The sequence below is a fragment of the Micromys minutus genome, assembly GCF_963924665.1.
Source record: "Micromys minutus genome assembly, chromosome: 17".
Taxonomy (NCBI): Eukaryota; Metazoa; Chordata; class Mammalia; order Rodentia; family Muridae; genus Micromys; species Micromys minutus.
This window is the reverse complement of record NC_137952.1, coordinates 41,626,531-41,644,289: the sequence shown is the minus strand read 5'-3', so window position 1 is coordinate 41,644,289 and position 17,759 is coordinate 41,626,531. Positions and strand designations below refer to the sequence as shown.

At 40.2% G+C, this 17,759-nt stretch overlaps 1 protein-coding gene across 2 annotated transcripts in view; it reads right to left on the bottom strand.

The window, feature by feature from the left end:
* Positions 1-15,836: 15,836 nt before the first annotated feature.
* PLCB1 (phospholipase C beta 1) overlaps positions 15,837-17,759 on the bottom strand; it is a 644,223-nt gene continuing 642,300 nt past the window's right edge. Inside the window, exon 32 of one of the 2 annotated variants that reach the window (XM_080931577.1) lies at positions 15,837-17,591. In XM_080931577.1, the coding sequence (XP_080787703.1) occupies positions 17,364-17,591 (228 nt within the window). In that variant the 3' untranslated portion in view covers positions 15,837-17,363. The remainder of the gene's footprint in view (positions 17,592-17,759) is intronic. The other variant, XM_080931578.1, reaches the window with a different exon arrangement.

Genomic DNA, 17,759 nt, shown 5'->3' with positions numbered 1-17,759 from the left:
AGAGCAGTATTTCTGCTCCCATTTTTACACCAAATATGTTCTATTATTTCACCGCCTCCTTGTTTTTCTTCCCTCTCATGGATTTTATTTTGGTTTCTAGGCTTCTATAAACACTCCCTCCTAAGTGTACATTAACATGCAGTGTTCCTCTTTCTGACCTGGATTATCTTACAATATGATGCTTTTCATTCCAAGCCATCTTTGTGCAAATTTCATAATTTCTTTTTTCCCTACAACCAAATAAAACCCCATTGTACATACATTGCTACATTTTAATTACCCATGTACACTGAGTTATAATTGTTGTTTTATCTGTTTTGTTTTCTTCGTTGAAATGTATTTTCACTGGGAAGTGAATGTCCTTGTGTTTATCAGGAAGATTCAATGGTTTTCCTTCCCCACATAATTATTGGCATTTCTGGTCTAGCCTTTGGTTCTGCCCTTGTGACCCAGCTAAGGGTTAGAGACTGTGGCACTGGCTTGCTAGTTGGAGAAAGCAAGGCTTCTAGATTGTTTAGGGTAAAGGGTGTCAGTGCTGAAGTTTGGGATGGATGGAATAGAAGGCAGGGTGGGCAAAGGATGTTGGAGATGGCATGGGGCAGCAGGTGTGAGGATACAGGAGGACTACTTAAGAGATGTAGAAAAGAGAAAGCATTTCTGTTCTTTTAAGGAAAAGAGGCCCAGCCTTCAGGTTCTATCACAGTGTGTGATAAGAACTAAAACACTGTGGTTTAACAGTTAATTTACAAAGCTATAAGTAATTATATTAAGAACTAGGAGAAACTCAACTACTAAAATGTTAGAAAAAAATAAAAATAAAACAAAATAAAAAAACCCAAAAAAGCATATAACCAAAATATGCATACAAACTAACAAATGAGCAAACACTCATAGTATGGGGTTGGGCCAGAGTTGAAGACAGATATGCACAGAGCACTAGTAACCTAAAATAGAAGATATTAGTACTACCTAAGGATCCAGCTACACCACTCCTGGGCATATACCCAAAAGATGCTCCAACATATACCAAGGACACCTGCTCTACTATGTTCATAGCAGCCTTATTTATAATAGCCAGAAGCTGGGAAAAAAAAAGATGTCTTTTAACAGAGGAATGGATACAGAAAATGTAGTATATATACACAATGGTGTACTACTCAGCTATTAGAAACAATGACTTTATGAAATTCTTAGGTCAATGGATAGAACTACTGGCTAGCATCCTGAGTGAGGTAACCCAGTCACAAAAGGACACACATGGTATGCACTCACTGATATGTGGATATTAGTCCCAAAGGTCAGAACACCCAAGATACAATTCACAAACCACATGAAGCTCAAGAAGAGGGAAGGCCAAAGTGCAGATGCTTCAGTCCTTCTTAGAACAGGGAACAAAACACTCACAGGAGGAAATACTAAGATAAAGTGTAGAGCAGAGACTGAAAGAAAGGTCACCAAGAGACTGCCTCACCTGGGCATTCATTCCACATACAGTCACCCAACCCAGACACTATTTCAGATGCCAAGAAGTGCATGCTGAAAAGAGCCTGATATAGCTCTTGAGAGGCTCTGCCAGAGCCTGACAAATACAGAGGCAGATGCTCACAGCCAACCATTGGACTGAGAAAAGAGACCTCAATGGAGGAGTTAGAGAAAGGACTGAAGGAACTGAAGGGGTTTGCAATCCCTTAGAAAGAACAACACTATCAATCAACCAGATTCCCCAGAGCTCCCAGGGACTAAACCACCAATCAACGAGTACACATGGAGGGACCTGTGGCTTCAGCTGCATATGTAGCAGAGGATGGCATCAATGGGAAGAGAGGCCCTTGGTCCTGTGAATGCTCCGTGTCCAAGTGTAGAGGAATGCCGGGGCAGGGAGGCGGGAGGGAGTGGGTAGGCGGAGCACGCTCATACAAGCAGGGGAACGGGGGATGGGATAGGCAGTTTCTGGAAATGATGCCAGGAAAAGAGATAACATCTGAAATGTAAACAAAGAAAATCTTCAATAAAAGAAATGAAGAAAGAAGATATTCATCCAGTGGTTTCTTTCTCAGCGGGATGCTGTGATTCCTCATACTCCTAAGTGGAGTGGACTGACCATCTTAAGCATCTATGCCCCTTTTTGAGGAGTTCTGTAGGGTCCTGTGGGTCTTATTGCTCCCTACGAGACTTTTCTGAGCTGGATGCCCTCATCCTACTCAGCGGAAAGAAACCCACTCTCTGTGAATAATGGAGTAACGTTTCTATAGCAGCACTCTGAAGGGGTGTGGGCAGTGCCCTGCCTGAGCATGGAATCACAGCACGGCACTCCCATGCACGTGGCTTTCCTTGCCTGTCAGGCTCCGGGGTCACCTCGTCAGTTTTGTGACACTGTTCTTGGTCCGTCCCTTGTTCTGTTCTGTACTTGTTTGTTTCCCCACAGTGGAGGCTTCACTCCGACATCCCCAGGGCTGTATGTGTATGAGATCAGTGTGAGACAGTTGATGGTGATGTGTGGGTAGGGCAGTTGAGATGGGCCGGCTCAGTGACAGCTTCTGAAACTATGGCGTGGATAGATGGTGGGGGGGGGGGGCAGGGCCAACTGCAGCTGGTAATGGCTGAAGCAACAGCAAGCGACTCTGATGTCTGAAGCAGACAAGTCCCAATTTTCAGTTTGCCGACTGGTAAGGCAGAAACTCACTTGTGGTATTGTTGTTTGTTCCCATTGCTCTTGGGAACTGAACTTAGGGTGTCACATATGCTGTATCACTGAGCTACAGTCCCGGCTCTGACATTCTTTAAGTAGTAGGCCATTAGAGGAGGCTTGGGCCAATAGAATCTGGCTCAGGTGGCAGCTTTGTGCCTATGAATGCTGAGTCCTGTTATGGAGACAGTTTTACTAGTGGGCCAGCATTTACCAGCATGCTGTCTGAGAAGTAGTTTGGATGCATGGTACCACAGCTTTGGTCCTTCTACATAGACCACCATGATCACCTGCTTGCTCAGACGTGGCTTTTGCTCTGCCATCTTACTGGAGATCCAAGATGTTGGTTTTCACAGATTTGTTTGACTTCTACTTTAAGTTTAAAATGTCAAAACAAAAAGCATGGAAGACCCTTGATAGGAATTTTTTTTTTCTGAAAATATATTTTCAGAGACTGTTTAGAGGGGAGACATAACACACCAACTCACCTTTGTAGAATTTTCAGGACTTGAGGTACAAACGTGTGTCTTAGAAAATCAGTAAGTGCTCAACTAGGCCAAAGGATCAAACTCTGCTTATTATGATAGGTTTTTAGGATCATATGCATTTGTGTTAGAGCAGAATATGACACACAAGAGTAAAACTTAGAAGACTCTCACATCTAAGGCACCAAGAGAGGAAAGTAGGCTTAGGACCAGGAAGCTCGTGGCAGAGGATAAGTTAGAAATGAAGGTGTATGATTTCCCATACGAAGTACTCTTTCCTCAAGCTCCTTCATGTAGGCTTATAATTGAAAGTTTATACCAGTAGTACTTTCTGAATCACACCACAGCTTAGTGGCTAGACCCAACAATCCTTTATGAATATTGATATGTTTTTTTTTTTAAATGAGTTGTCCAGGCACTTTGGGCTAGCATGGTTGTCCTAGGCAACAACAGTAACCCATTAGTGCCAGATGCTGGTCAATTAGCTAGATGGCTCAGCTGAACTTGGTTGGTTCCATTCCCCACCTAGTGGGTTTTGTTTTGTTTTTGTTTCTGTTTTGGCTTGGAAAATGAGGTTAGCTCAGCTTAGAAATATGTCTTGTCCATCCACAAGTTTAGGAAAGGCTGTTCTCATGGTGGTGTTACTGTTCCCTTGTGCAGCAGCTGGGATGAAGTGATCTCATGACTAGCCAAAGCCCATCTTAAGGCCAGGCTGTGTACAAGGACAAGAAAGACAGGAGGAGCCGTCACCTCTCGATTGCACGATCTATCAGTCAAGCCATACCAGGAGGCCATTTTTGCAGTCAATCAACTACAGGTTAATTAATTTAACCTTTCCTGCCATCCACTGTGCCTGGCCCAGTGCCACTGTAGTCCCTGTAGATAAAGAATAATTGATCTTCGACCTCTTAGTGAAGGCTTTGTAATGAAAACCCCTGTTTCCTATGGAAACTTTTGGTGATTCAGGGTCAGAGTTTTCAACCATTGTCCAGAAAAGCATAGCTCTTAAAGTAGATAGTCTATCGTCTATTTAAAGTCACATTTAAAAGTTACATAGAAATATTCAGAGGCAATGTAGGGTGCATAAATTAAAATTGGCTTTGGTGAGAATAATTGACTTCTCAGAGGTGCGGCCAACAGGGAACTGTCAGGATAGATGAGTTTTTAACACGTCTCAGAGAGAAACTGGAGCTCTCCGTGCTAAATTTAACTCACAAGGATATCATACATACATCTGACAGCGTGAAGGTCTTCAGCGTATAGGAATCGCTGTCTCTGATGTCTTTCTAATTGCTATTTCAACTGAGAGATGTGAGGGGTAAGAGTATCCCCAAATAACACACGGGCCGCTTCATTTTTAGACTTCGATTAGCTACTCTCCCCAGGAGATTGACGGGAAAAACCAGTTGTAGGATTTGGGGTGGGTAGCCAGAAAGGTGTTCTTAGGGAAAAGAGTTGAAACGTTTCAAACCAAACACCCCAAACTGAGGAACTTGAACAGAGAACTTTGACTATGCTTGACAAAACAGAAAGGCATAAATGAGACAACGCCGAAAACAGGCGACACCAAGGAGACACGGATTTCTGTCCCCGTCTCAGCGTTATTTGCTGATGTTGATTATGCCCTCTGGGGCCCTATCATTTTCTTGGTGCTTTACAAGAGGAGGTAAACATTGCTCTCTTGTACTAGCAATCTTACTGCACTCTACATCTCAAATGTAAACAATTCCCCCAGAAACTGTGACCTCACTTCATTTAAATCTGCGCCCATTGTTTGAGTCCTCTGTATCCCTTCGAGTGACTGAAAAACCCGGGAAGCAGATTACATGCCTCTAGCAATCCTCACTGCATTGATCCCTGAGATGTGGAGCACAGGTCGATGCAGAAGCTACGTTAATGAAAGGTTAGGTAAATAACATATTTGGGCGTAAAGCAGTGCAATGTTTGAGATTTTTATAGATGTCAAACTTCTTAAGTTGGATTTAGATGTGGAGTGGAGCCCCATTCCAGGGTTCCTCTGGTTATGCTCCTCCTACAGAAAAGCATCTTCTAAACCTGGGGCATGTGGTAATGTGGAGGCAGTGGCTCCCTTTTCTGTTCGTGTGTCAGTTCAGAATGCTTTTTCCAAATATCCCAAGTCCAATTCCAGGTGAAGAAATTCCCCAGTAACACGCTCCCTCTGCCTCTAAGATGCTTTCATGACCTGGAGGGGGTTGGCCAATACATTTGAAATGCTGGAGCTAACACTCTGCACAAACTCACGGTCAGTGAGCATATTCTCCGAGTCTTGGTGAGTTAACTGCTCAAAAGATGCTTTACAAACCGATTTAAAGGGCAAGTGAAACCGAGTCCTGTTGCCTGTAAAGATAACTTGCTTAACAAAATATCCTTTTATAGCCTCATATTAAGAAACTAGAGGGTTGGAGAGATGGCTAAGTGGTTAAGCGCACTGACTGCTCTTCTGGAGGTCCTGAATTCAAATCCCAGCAACCACATGGTGGCTCACAACCAACTGTAATGGGGTCTGATGCCCTCTTCTGGTATGTCTGAAGACAGATACAGTGTGCTTATATTAATTAATAAAGGGGAAAAAATCAGAACTTGGAACTGGGCAATTTGGGGGTTACATGTTTTCAGTTACATAAAACAGAGGAGAAAGAAAGGGTCGTTTAAAAAGCCATCTGTAGTGTGTTGTGAATCAGTCTAGCTTGCCTAATTTTACAAGTTAGTAAAAACGTATCTCTTAAATCAGCTACTTGGACTCATAGACCATGTGTGGAACACGGGCTCCATTTTAAGTTCAAAAGCTTGAGGGTTGCCCTTTGCGGTCTAAAGGGAGGGAACACGGAGGGAAACAACTTTAACAGGATTGAGAGATGTAACATGGCAGTTGGTGCAGAAGACCCTCATTGAAGTTTGAGGTGGGTACGTAAGCATGTATGTGTGCCCGTGCACACCTGCATAGTGATAGTGCTTCAGCGATGAAGGGGCAACTAGCTCTTCCTTCTTCTATGTTGTGCTGGGGTAGAACACACAGGTTGGTTCATTTTGAGAGAGCAACCTGAACAATAGGCTTATCTGGACATAATTATTACCAAGAAACCAGCGTTGTGTCCTATGCCAGAACTCATGGTTGGAGAATGGTTTATTAAGTGTGTTCTGACCAAACACGTGGATGATGAAATGGACACGTAGCATTTAAAGTTCTTCTTTGGGTGATTCTATTGCTGCCTTCTTATTGTGCAGCTTTGGGTGACACTAGAACATTTGGGAAAGAGAAAATGATAATCTTGGAGAGCCTATAGGATTGTTGGAAAGGCAAAAGAAAAGAGCCTAAACCCAGAGATAAAGGCTGGGGAGACAAAAGCCCGAACAGATTAGACCTGGAGAGGAGAGGACTGCGGGCCCTTCATCTGTGGCAATCACATACAAGAGAAAGAAATGCAGAGAATAATTTTAAGAGACTCTATCAGGAATCAAACCTTATTCGGCCTTTCCTATAGAGATACTAGTACACATTTATCTCTGCTTTTCGGCCATTTTCCCAGTCTTGGGTTATTGTTGCTTTGAATACAATGATGCTGGACATGGGTCTTGCTTTCTGTTGGTTTTCAATAAATTCACACTCAGACACAGGCTCTCATAAACTAGGTGGCTCTTATAGAAAAGAAGGAAGGAAAATGTGTTATTTGTTTGATCCTAATATTCTTTTTTTTTTCCTGAAGCAGGATGCACTTTCATATTTGACAAGGAATCGTAGTTTGTCAAGGTTCTGTTTCTTTGGTATTAGGATATTTCTTATTGACAGCTTGAATTTCTTGACAGTGGAAATTGGGTGATATGTTATGCCGTACACTTTAACTTTTAAAGGATGTTTCATCAATATTTCCATTCACTTTTCTGTAATAGATTTCCTTCCATAGGGGAAAAAATGAAATCATAGTGAATTTACCAAGTACTGTGCACCTTGCTTGTAAGAGAAAAAAAATCTGAGGAAGTAAATGTCTGATATTTAATTTAAAAAATACAGAAAATAACTGTAAATCTACAGATTTGTGCTGTTGTTAAGTAATCAAAGAAGCTTCATTTTGCTGTGGGCAGAGTTTAATGCTGAGACAGCCCATCCTGCTGAGAGTCAGGTACCATAGGTGTTCAGCTGTAGATGGGGACTCGTCATTCATTCCCCCATCTCCTTCAATGCTCAGGAAACACAATGGATGAAGACGAGTGTGGTTAAGTGCTGTCCTTTGAGGCATGACAAGAGTCCCACACACACAAACTCACAATAGCTCTGTTTACCTGCATAAGATGGATATAAGACTATGTAAGTTGAATTTCAAGCATGGAGTTGACACTGAGCCCCATTTTTTTTTTTTTTTTTGCTGAGGAGCTATTGGCTACTGGGGATGGAGAGTCACATACTTGCCTTTGGGAGGATGACCACTGGTAGCCAGCCTATGCCCTATAAGTTGACTTCACAACCATGCTCAATTGAACAGCAGTAATTGAAATCAGTGGGTTATTTTTTTTAAAGAGTATGTGATATATATATATATATATATATATATATATATATATATATATATATATATATATATATATATATATATTTGGAGGGAATATAAGTCAAAGTTGAAAGGAAGGAATAGGGACACATATGAGTAAGATGTATTCTGCATATGTGTGAAATTTTCAAAGAATAATAAAAGCATAACTGACTTGGGTCAAATTCAAGAAAGCAGACCCCAATTTTAAAACAAATTTCAACACAATTAAAAATGAACAAGTGACCTGAATAGATATTTCTTCAAAGAAGACATTCAAGCAATTGTGATATCTAACACCACCAGTCACTTTGATGCCAATCAAAACCACAGTGAAATACTTCATGCTGATACTGTGGTATGGACGACAAAGACAGAACACAAGAAAGAAAAGCAAGTATGTCCTCATCTCTTTGAAAGATAGCTGGTAGATCCTAAATAGTAAAACATAAGGTTAACCCTTTTACTGGCTATCTCCACTACTTGGTGTACACACAAGACAAGAGAAAATACATAGAGACAATATCCAAAGGTCCCTCACAGCACATACAAATCATAGAAATTAGAAGGTAGAAACAACTCACCTGTCAATTAAGTATAAACCCAAGGGGTTTGAGGGTTGGCTCCATAGTTAAAAGCATTCCTATTCTTCCAGAGAAGTTAGGTTCTCAGTACCCACCTCGGGTAGAAGCTAACAGCCATTTATAATTCTAGTTTCCAGGAATATGGTGTGACTGCACATATGTGGGAAACACACATACACATAGGTAAGAGCTGAACCCGGAAATCTTTAACATGACACGTGCCCCCCTGTGAAATATTATTCAATTGTTTAAAAAAAAAATGAAGCCTTAGATACAAGGCACACTTTATATAACCCATGAAAACTCTGTGCTAAATAAAAGCAACCAGGCACCAAAACACAAACAAAGAATCTAATCATGTGACATGTACAGAGACGACGTGAAGTAGACAGTGGCTTCTAGTGGCCTGGGAGAAAAGGAAATGGAGAGATGCCAGGACTAGATTTCTGTCGAGGTGAAGGAAATACTATGGAGTTAGGAATAAGGGTTAATGAGAAATGCAGCAACTACACTAAAAGACAAATGAAGTGCGCACTACAGAACAGTAAAAATATGGTATGTGAATCACACTCAATAAAGATATTATTAGAAGAATGAACATTCAGAGGGGGATGAAGTGACTGGACACAATCTCACTTGTTAAGAAAAGTTCCTGACCTTTGACACCCTCTCAGGATAAAAACTTGGGTGAGTTTAGGGATACAACAAAATAAAGGCAATTTACAGCAAGCCCAGTGGAAAGAAATTCAGAGCAATTCTACAAATCAGGAACAAGACAGGGTTCCACTCTCTACATGTATACACAATGCAGTACTTGAAGTCTTTGCTGTAGCAATAAGACAACTGAAGGAGATCAAGGGGATTAAAATTATTAAGGAGAAAGATGATGCGTTTTAATTTGTAGATAATGTGATAATACACATCAGTGGCCCAAAAATTCCACCAGGAAACTCCTACCCAGCTGACAGACACTTTTAGCAAAGTAGCCAAATATAAAATCAATTAAAAAAAAACTCATTATATTTTCTATATACAAATGACAGACTGAGAAGGCAATCAGGAGGATAAACACCTTATACAACAATATTAGAAATATAAAATATCTTGAGATAAATCTAACCAAGCAAGTGAAAGAATTGTATGGTAAAAAACAAAACAAAACAAAAACAAAAATCAAAATCCAAGTCATCGAAGAAATAAATTGAAGAAGATATCAGAAGACGGAAAGATCTCCCATGCTCCTTTATAGGAAGAATTAATTTACTAAAAATGGCCATTCTACCAACAACATCTACAGATTCAATGAAAACCCATCAAAATTCCAAAAACAGTTCTTCATGGATCTTGAAAAGACAGTTTTAAATTCCATGTGGAAACACAAAGAAGCCAGAATAGCTAAAACAATCCTGAATAACAAAAGAATTGTTTGTGATACCATCATCATCAATTTTAAGTACTACAAAGCTATAATAACAAAACAGCATGGTATTGGCATAAAAACTAATAGGTCAATGGAATTGAATTAAATACCCAGACATGAATCCACATACACACAGACACCTGTTTTTAATAAAGAAGCCACAAACGCACACTTGGAAAAAGACAGCATCTTCAATATGTGGTGCTAGTCAAACCGGATGGCTGCTGCATGTTGAAGAAGAATCCAAGTAGATCCATAATTATCACCCTGCACATAAGTCAACTCCAATTGGACCAAAGACCTCAACATAAAATTAGATTCACTGAACCTGATAGAAGAGAAGTGGGAAATAGGCTTAAAGCTATTTATACAAGAAAAAGACTTTCTGTACAGAACACCATTAGTACAGGCATAAAGATCAATAATTAATAAATGGGATATCATGAAACTGAGACAGTTCTGCTTGGCAAAGGACAGCCTTCAAAATGGGAAAAGATTTTTACCAACTACACATCAAATAAAAGACTAATATCCAAAATACATAAAGAACTCAGAGAGCTAAATATCAAGAAAACAGATAATCCACTTTCAAAATGGGATACACATAGAAACAGAGAATTCTCAATAGAGGAAACTCGAATGTCTGAGAAACACTTGAATAAATGTTTAACATCCTTACCCATCAAGGAAATAGAAGTAAAAACTACTTTGAAATTTTATCTTATACCTGTCAGATGGCTACAATCAATACAACTAGTGGCAGTACATGCTGACAAGAATGTGGAGCAAGGGAACATTCATCCATTGCTAGTGGGAGTGCAAACCTGTATATCCATCTACCTTAAGATACAACTGTACCACTTTTGGGCATTTACCCAAAGGAAGCTTTATCCTATAACAAAGTGCTTACTTGCTCAGCCGTGTTCATTGCTGCTCATTGTCCTTCAACAGAAGAATGGATAAAGAAAGTGTGGTACATTTACAATTCAGTATTATTCAGCAGTTAAAAAAACGACACTGTCAAATTCACAGGCAAATGGATGGAAATAGAAAAAACAATCATTGTGAATGAGGTAACCTAGACTCTGAAAGACAAATATGGCATGTATTTGCTTATATGTGGATCTTAATTAAGTCAATGGTAACCAAGTTGTAATCTAAAGAATCATAGGAGGTAGGTATAGAGTAAGGTACTACAGGATACACATAAACTTCATTAGGAAAGGAAAATAGCATAGATAATTATAGATGGATGGGGGGAGACTGGAACAGGACGATCAAGTGGACAGGGGCTGGAGACCGAATATAGGGAGAGACAACTAAAATTAAGGAGCATTTGAGGGGCAGTATGGAAATCTAATAAAGTAGAAATTTTCTGAAATATATATGCATATAAAGACAATCTAAATGAAATCATCAAATAATGGGGTACTCAAGAGTCTCAACTGGCCAACTCTCATCACCAAACAAAGCTTCTAGTAGTAGGATTGGGTTACATCTAATGGAGTTGTTGGCCAAAGGGGTCCTGTGAAAATCCCCAAACATTCTAGACTGCAAGAACTATAGGCTTCTCTCTACAAATTGACAGCAAGGCTTTATTGCTCAGAATATAGAGAAGTCCAGCTGGTGACTATATAGAACCTTCATCCCTATGTTCTACTGTGTTTGGTACAGGAGTGTATTCGGCACACTACCAAAGAGAAAAGAAAACACCAAGCCAGCCACAAATGTTTTGATCTACAGTGGTGTCTTGCTTGCAAGATTGGCTAGGGCTATTGTCACACATAGCTTATGGGAGTAATCAACCAATATCTGATTTGCTTAAAGTGTATTTCATGATGAGTGCCATGTTCACCCATCATCAGGGAAGCTTCCTCCTGCAGTAGATGGGAATACAGACAGACATATGCTCATTATGCTGAGGGAGAGACCTTGGAGCACTCAGCTCCTTCTCAGAGCCTAGGGAACCTTTTGGAAGAAGGAGATGAAAGAATGTAAGAGCCAGACAGACACCATGAAAACAAGGCCCTCTAAATTAACATGAGCAATGCTCATATGATCTCACAGAAAGTGAGGAAGCGTTCATGGGACCTGCACAGGACTGTATCAGCTCCTCTATCTTTTATGGCTTCCAGTTCCGTGTTTTTAGTAGGGTTCTTGAATATGGCAATGAATGGGTCTCTGAGTCTTGTGCCGTCTCTTGGGTTCTTTTCCTTCTGTTGCTTTGTGTTGTCAAGCTTTGATGTGACAGTTGTTTTATTATATTTTATTACATTTTATTATTACCTCTTAGGAGCCCATTCTTTTCTAATAGGAGACAGACATGCCGTGGATTAGGATGGAAGGGGGGGTGGAGAGGAACTGGGAGGAGCAGAAACCACAATCAGAATATATTACATGAGAAATCAATCCATTGTCAATGAAAATAGGAAATAAAAATAGGGGAGGCTCCTGAGATTTTGCTTGAGACAAACCTGGCTGGAACTCTTGAGATACAAAATGAACATGATTTTTGAACCAGTGTCTCAGATCCTAGTAACCAGAGGCTGACCTCCTTCCACCTGAAACTATTCTGTGTCTAAAGGTTGCTGCCTTGACTCAAAGACACCGTGGAATGGACACTGGTTTTGCTCACTGATAACGAAAGCACACACAGTAACACAGATTCTGGACTTTTTTTGTTTGTTGTATTTTAACATGTTGCTAACTCTAGAGGTAGAGAAACATTGAAGCTTGAGTGGATGGCATCTCCTGTTTAGATAGGAGTTGTTTGCTTTCCTTTCACCTTTGAGATACTAGCAAGATGGGCAAATTAATATATTCACCAGAGACATAATATTACTTATCCACTGAGCACATGGGGTGTGTGGGAGGACTGACTTGTGAGGCACAGCATCTGCCTGAGAGAGAGGCATTTAAGATGAGGAGAAGGAAAGGGATATTCTAGGAGTCTAGGGAAGAGCATTTGGAGCCCATTAAGTGAGATGGTGCCTCAGGTTAGAGGGAGATGAATTGGACACTGCTAACTAGGGATGTCTGGTGGAAACACCTAGTTTAAGGTCCCAGAGGGATTGGTTTTTATTCTGAAGACAGCAGAGACCATTTAAAGACTTTCTATATCCTGTGGAGTTTGACATGGCTAGTCAAACTGTAGCACGGGGAAAGGATCACATGACTGACAATGGATGATAAGAACTTGGGCAAATGGGAGGTGATGGTGGTTTACCTCATGAATAGGCACAGTGACAGCAAACAAACGTGAGTTATTATTATCAGTCAATTAAAACTGACTGACATGAATAGGCAATTTCTTGGGGGAAGGAATAAGGGAGAAGATATATCAAAACTAATGTTGGGTGTGGAAATGTAGCTTCGTTGGTAGTGCTTAGCCCAGCATACACAAAGCCCTTGTTTTGATGTCTAGCACTACATATACTTGTGGTAATACAGCCCTTGGATTATAATCCTAGCCCTTGGCAGGCGGAAGCAGGATGATGAGACAGTTGAGGCTACCCTCCCTCAAATAGGTAGTTTGATGCTAGCCCGAACACATGTAATCCTGAGTCAAAAAACAAAACAAAACAACCCAAACAAAACAACAACAACACAAGATCAGGCAAAGAAAACCACCAATATCAATGTTCTGCCTTTGGTAACTGGAGTAATAGTTCTCTTTTCACTGGTGAAGAAAATAAAGGAGTTGGAATGTCATAAAGGTGACAGGAATTCTGCAGGAATGCACAGTGCATATGCAGACTGTATTGGCTAAAGTCAGCGTTGTGGTTACAGTTTTTTTTTCCCCTAACTCTTATGTTCTTCAGGGACCCAAAACTCTGGCCTATGTGGAGCGTGGCTACATGGGTCCTCACTGTAAATGTGGAAAAGAAAAATGAATCAAACAATGAAAGAAAATGAGCTTGTGACATCACAGGCTGCACAAGCACATATAACTTCTATGTGTAGTCATAAAAACTATTTCACCACTCCTTCATGACTGTCTCAGAAGACTTGCTTTTAGATTTTAGCTACTTCATTGTAAGAGAGCTCAGGCTACAGGGAAGGTACTATGGTCTTCTAGCCCAGAGTCCCAGAGTCTACCAGCTTACGTACCATTCCATATATGAGTGTCTAAAGCCAATTCCCAAGGCTTTCCCCCAGGCATTGCAGGTAGACAGAGGCGGGCCATTCTCAACTCTTCTCTACTTGAGTTCCTGTTCCTCTCCCCTAAGTCTATGACAGATCATTTGGAATCACCTACTGCATATCAATAGATAACTGGGATGCTGCCTTTGGGGTACCTTTGTGATAAGGACAGAGAACTCACATGTACATCCCCTTTCCTACCAATGTTGCAAACTGCATATTTCATTAAAAAGTTTGTAGGTTGCAACATCTCTTCTTCTCCTTTCCAAGCTTTGTCAAAAACATTTGCTTTGACTTTCTTAGGTTGGGAAGAAAGGGGGAAAGAAAGAGATGGCCAAGAGAAAGGAAGAAGAGACTCCATTGTGGGGGAAAGTAACATGGACAAGCTACTCCTAGAGGGCAGAGGCGGGACAACAGCAGTCACAGCTGTGCCCTACCTGGGCACTGGTGTGTATGGAGGGCATTACACTTCAATGACAGGCATATGTCGCTGGCCTCCCTGTAATGTGGGCTCTGACTCTAATAAGGTCCATCTGGGCTGTGTTAAGAAATTTTTATTGTTTCCTTTGGACTTGTGATGAAAGCACATAAAATTACAAGTGGAAGAAACATCATGCCACAAAATTGCATAGAATGATTACAAAAATGTGAATTATGCATTTTAAATAATTTGAGATAGAACCCAAATATGTACATTTTAAGAGCATCAAATACTTTTCCCTCTCCTTCTCTTCTTAAAAGGTGAGAATCACAATGTTCAATCCATTACGTACAATATTAACACAGTGCACAGGGGCAACATTAAATTCAAAGGAATGCAAGCAATGGCTCTTTCTTTTGGAACTTAATTAATGACTGCTTATCTATCACAGGAGTATTAATTAATGTATGATGGTACTGAAATGTTAAAAACCGAAGCACATGGCATGTCATTAGAACTTTGAACACTGATTTGCATGGCCCAACCACATTATTCTCAGTAGTTTAAAGGTGTCAGGGATAAGGTCTAATTTAATGCATGACTCTACGCTCTATTATAGGAAAAACCACAGTACAGAATTTCACACATTCAACAAAGAACAAGGCAAATACATAAAGGCACAAAACTGCACATCATATAGACCCCTTTTCTTTATCTTTGTCTATTTTCAAGTAATATTAATCTTACCCATGGACAGCATCACGGTAGTAGTTTTGATGATACGAGATGCACAGTGTGACACACTATCCCACAACTGCAAAAAGTGTCACTGTATAGATATAAAAGTGTGATTACAGTAGATGACCAAATACAAAACATTGTAAAATGACTAGAATCACCAGGATAATGAAGTCCAACTACCAAAACGGGATTTGAAAGTCAAGGTTATCTAACCTCAGTCACTATATGGTCTATGATGAAATCCAATGCTCTGCAAAAACCACCACTGTGTTTGGTTTCGAATCCTGTTATCCATTCACTCTTGTCCAGTTTTCAACAGTCTGTAACTGTAAAATGCAGCATTCCCTTTGGACTGTTCTCATGTCCGTCTGAGTAATGCCTGTCCTTCAAAGTGCAAAAGTTGTAAGGTTCACAAGAGATCTCTCTTCGGTGGAAGGTAAGCTTTAGTAAGTGACTAATTAACACTCTTGATCCTTCAGATAAAATACAGTCATCTCTGAAGGGGATGTGATTTTCCCCTTGTGTCTCAGTAGGTGTGTGTGTGTGTGTGTGTGTGTAATCAAACACTTTCATGGTGTTTGAAACAAGCCTTCATTTTGATTAAAACTTAATTATGGTCCTAGTTATTGCTTAAAGTTAAATAAAATCATTTCCAGAAAAACATTAAATTCTTGAAACATAAATTTCAGGACACAACCGTTTTTTGCTTTGCTAAATTATAAGCAGACAGGTTCACTTTAAAGTAAAATGAAGCCATGGGTACTGTCATTGCTGGGTTTAAGTTTCTTTGTCCCACCCTCTAAACCGTATTTTTTCTATATACTATTATTTCCTAAGACCTTTTAATAATGATTTTATTAGTTTTAGCATGATGTAATTTTATTCACTTTAGAATAAAACAAGAACGAAACAAGACGTAACTAAGTGAAGTAAATATACAAACTAAAATATAACTGGAGCTTTATTACTATCAGAACAAAATCAAAATTATTCGGTTAAAATTTATTGAAGATAGTAGTAATACATTTGCACTCTATTTCCTATGCATTTTTTTTTGCATATTCTGACCGTTAAAACAAGCTCAAAATCTGATACTTAAAATCCAATTTTCATCCTCCAACATTTTTAGTAAATTCACTTTCTAAATTCTAAGACTACCTCAAGCTGCATCAATGACTTCATTAACCGATTCATAGTATTTCCATATAATTTAATTATCCATATAGCATATGTTCGACCCATTTCTTCTCTGTCCATGTATCCCTGAACTTGCTTTTAAATCTTATGGAAGAGATTTGGGTCACTGCCAATCAATAAACACACAGGTACACTCATGCGTATGTATGTGTGTGCACTTACATGACTGGGTGCATACATGTACTATATACATGGAGACAATGTATATCATTTATACATGTGCATTTAGATAAATATTCTACCTTCCTTTCTACAGTAAAAACCAATGAACCACAAAAAAAATCTGACAATGAAATAGCCCGCTGGATCCTGTTCAGTCTGGCTGAAATCCCAACTCAACAGAAAAGACCTGTGATAGCTGTTTGATAGCCTCAGGTCAACGAATGATAGATGGCCAAAGACGTGCAGCCAAATGTACAAACCATATTGCTAATCGTGAAATGGCTTCACTGGGAAATGATACAATCATGTGATTTTGTTTTTTTGGGTTTTTTTTTTTTTTTTTGTCTTGTTTTTGTTTTTTATAAAAGAAACCAGCTTATATGAGTCACTATGGTATCATGGTATCTAATAAAGCCATGTCAATAGCAAATACAGATGCCTCTGGGAAAAATAAATTAGCAAATGGCAAGCCACCGGTGCCTGCAAAGCAAAGGAAGAAACAGTGCACTGTACATGTTAACTTGAAAACATGGAATTGCGGGGCAGTTAGGGAAACGATGCTCAGAGTGGAATGTTCTATAGCGTTAAATGGTGCTGTGAGCTTCCCAAACTATTCCTTTTCCTTTGAAATGCTGTACACCAGGGCTTCAGATGAAGACACAAGCTCTAGTTTTCTTCAAAGAAGACATGGTCCTTCATTACACATTCCAAGGAGCCCGGGAGCTGCCTGCTTTTCATTTACTATTGGAACGAAAAGAAAAGTCCTGTATACATGCACCCTTCTCTCTAAGACTGGCAATAGTTTCCACATGACACACGGGACCAGGGACCTTCACATGGATCCTTCTGGAACTCTCCCTTTGGTGTGGATTTCAGGCTAAGGGGTGTTTCTCAGGAAGATGGCCTGGGCAGTGATCTTTGTCGTTAGAGTCCGATGGAGCTCAAGCGGCCGTGCATATCTGGTAGGCATGGCGTGGACATCACAGAGGAGTATCAAATTCTCTTCCTGGGTTCTCTCCTTCCACCTCCTCCCTGGAGGGAGACTTCAGGTTCACCTTTGCAGGGTCTGTGGCCATCGAGGGAGGGGCAGAGCCATGATTGCTGTCCTCACTGACCTTCCCTTTCATGGCTTCCTGTACAAACTCCAGAATCTCCAGCGGCAGTCTTTTGAACTTGTCTTGGTATTCCTGCTCCAGTTCCATCTGCAGCTGAGAGACATCGAGAGAGGAAAAGGGTTGAGGTCGTTTACATTTCTCAACTCACCCATACAGACCCTCCTCCCTGAGATGGGTGGACGTCACAGAAAGGATAAGCGGACTTAAAGTGCCATTAACTGTCCAGCTCCAGTGGGGATGAGCAGCCGGTAGGACATGGAC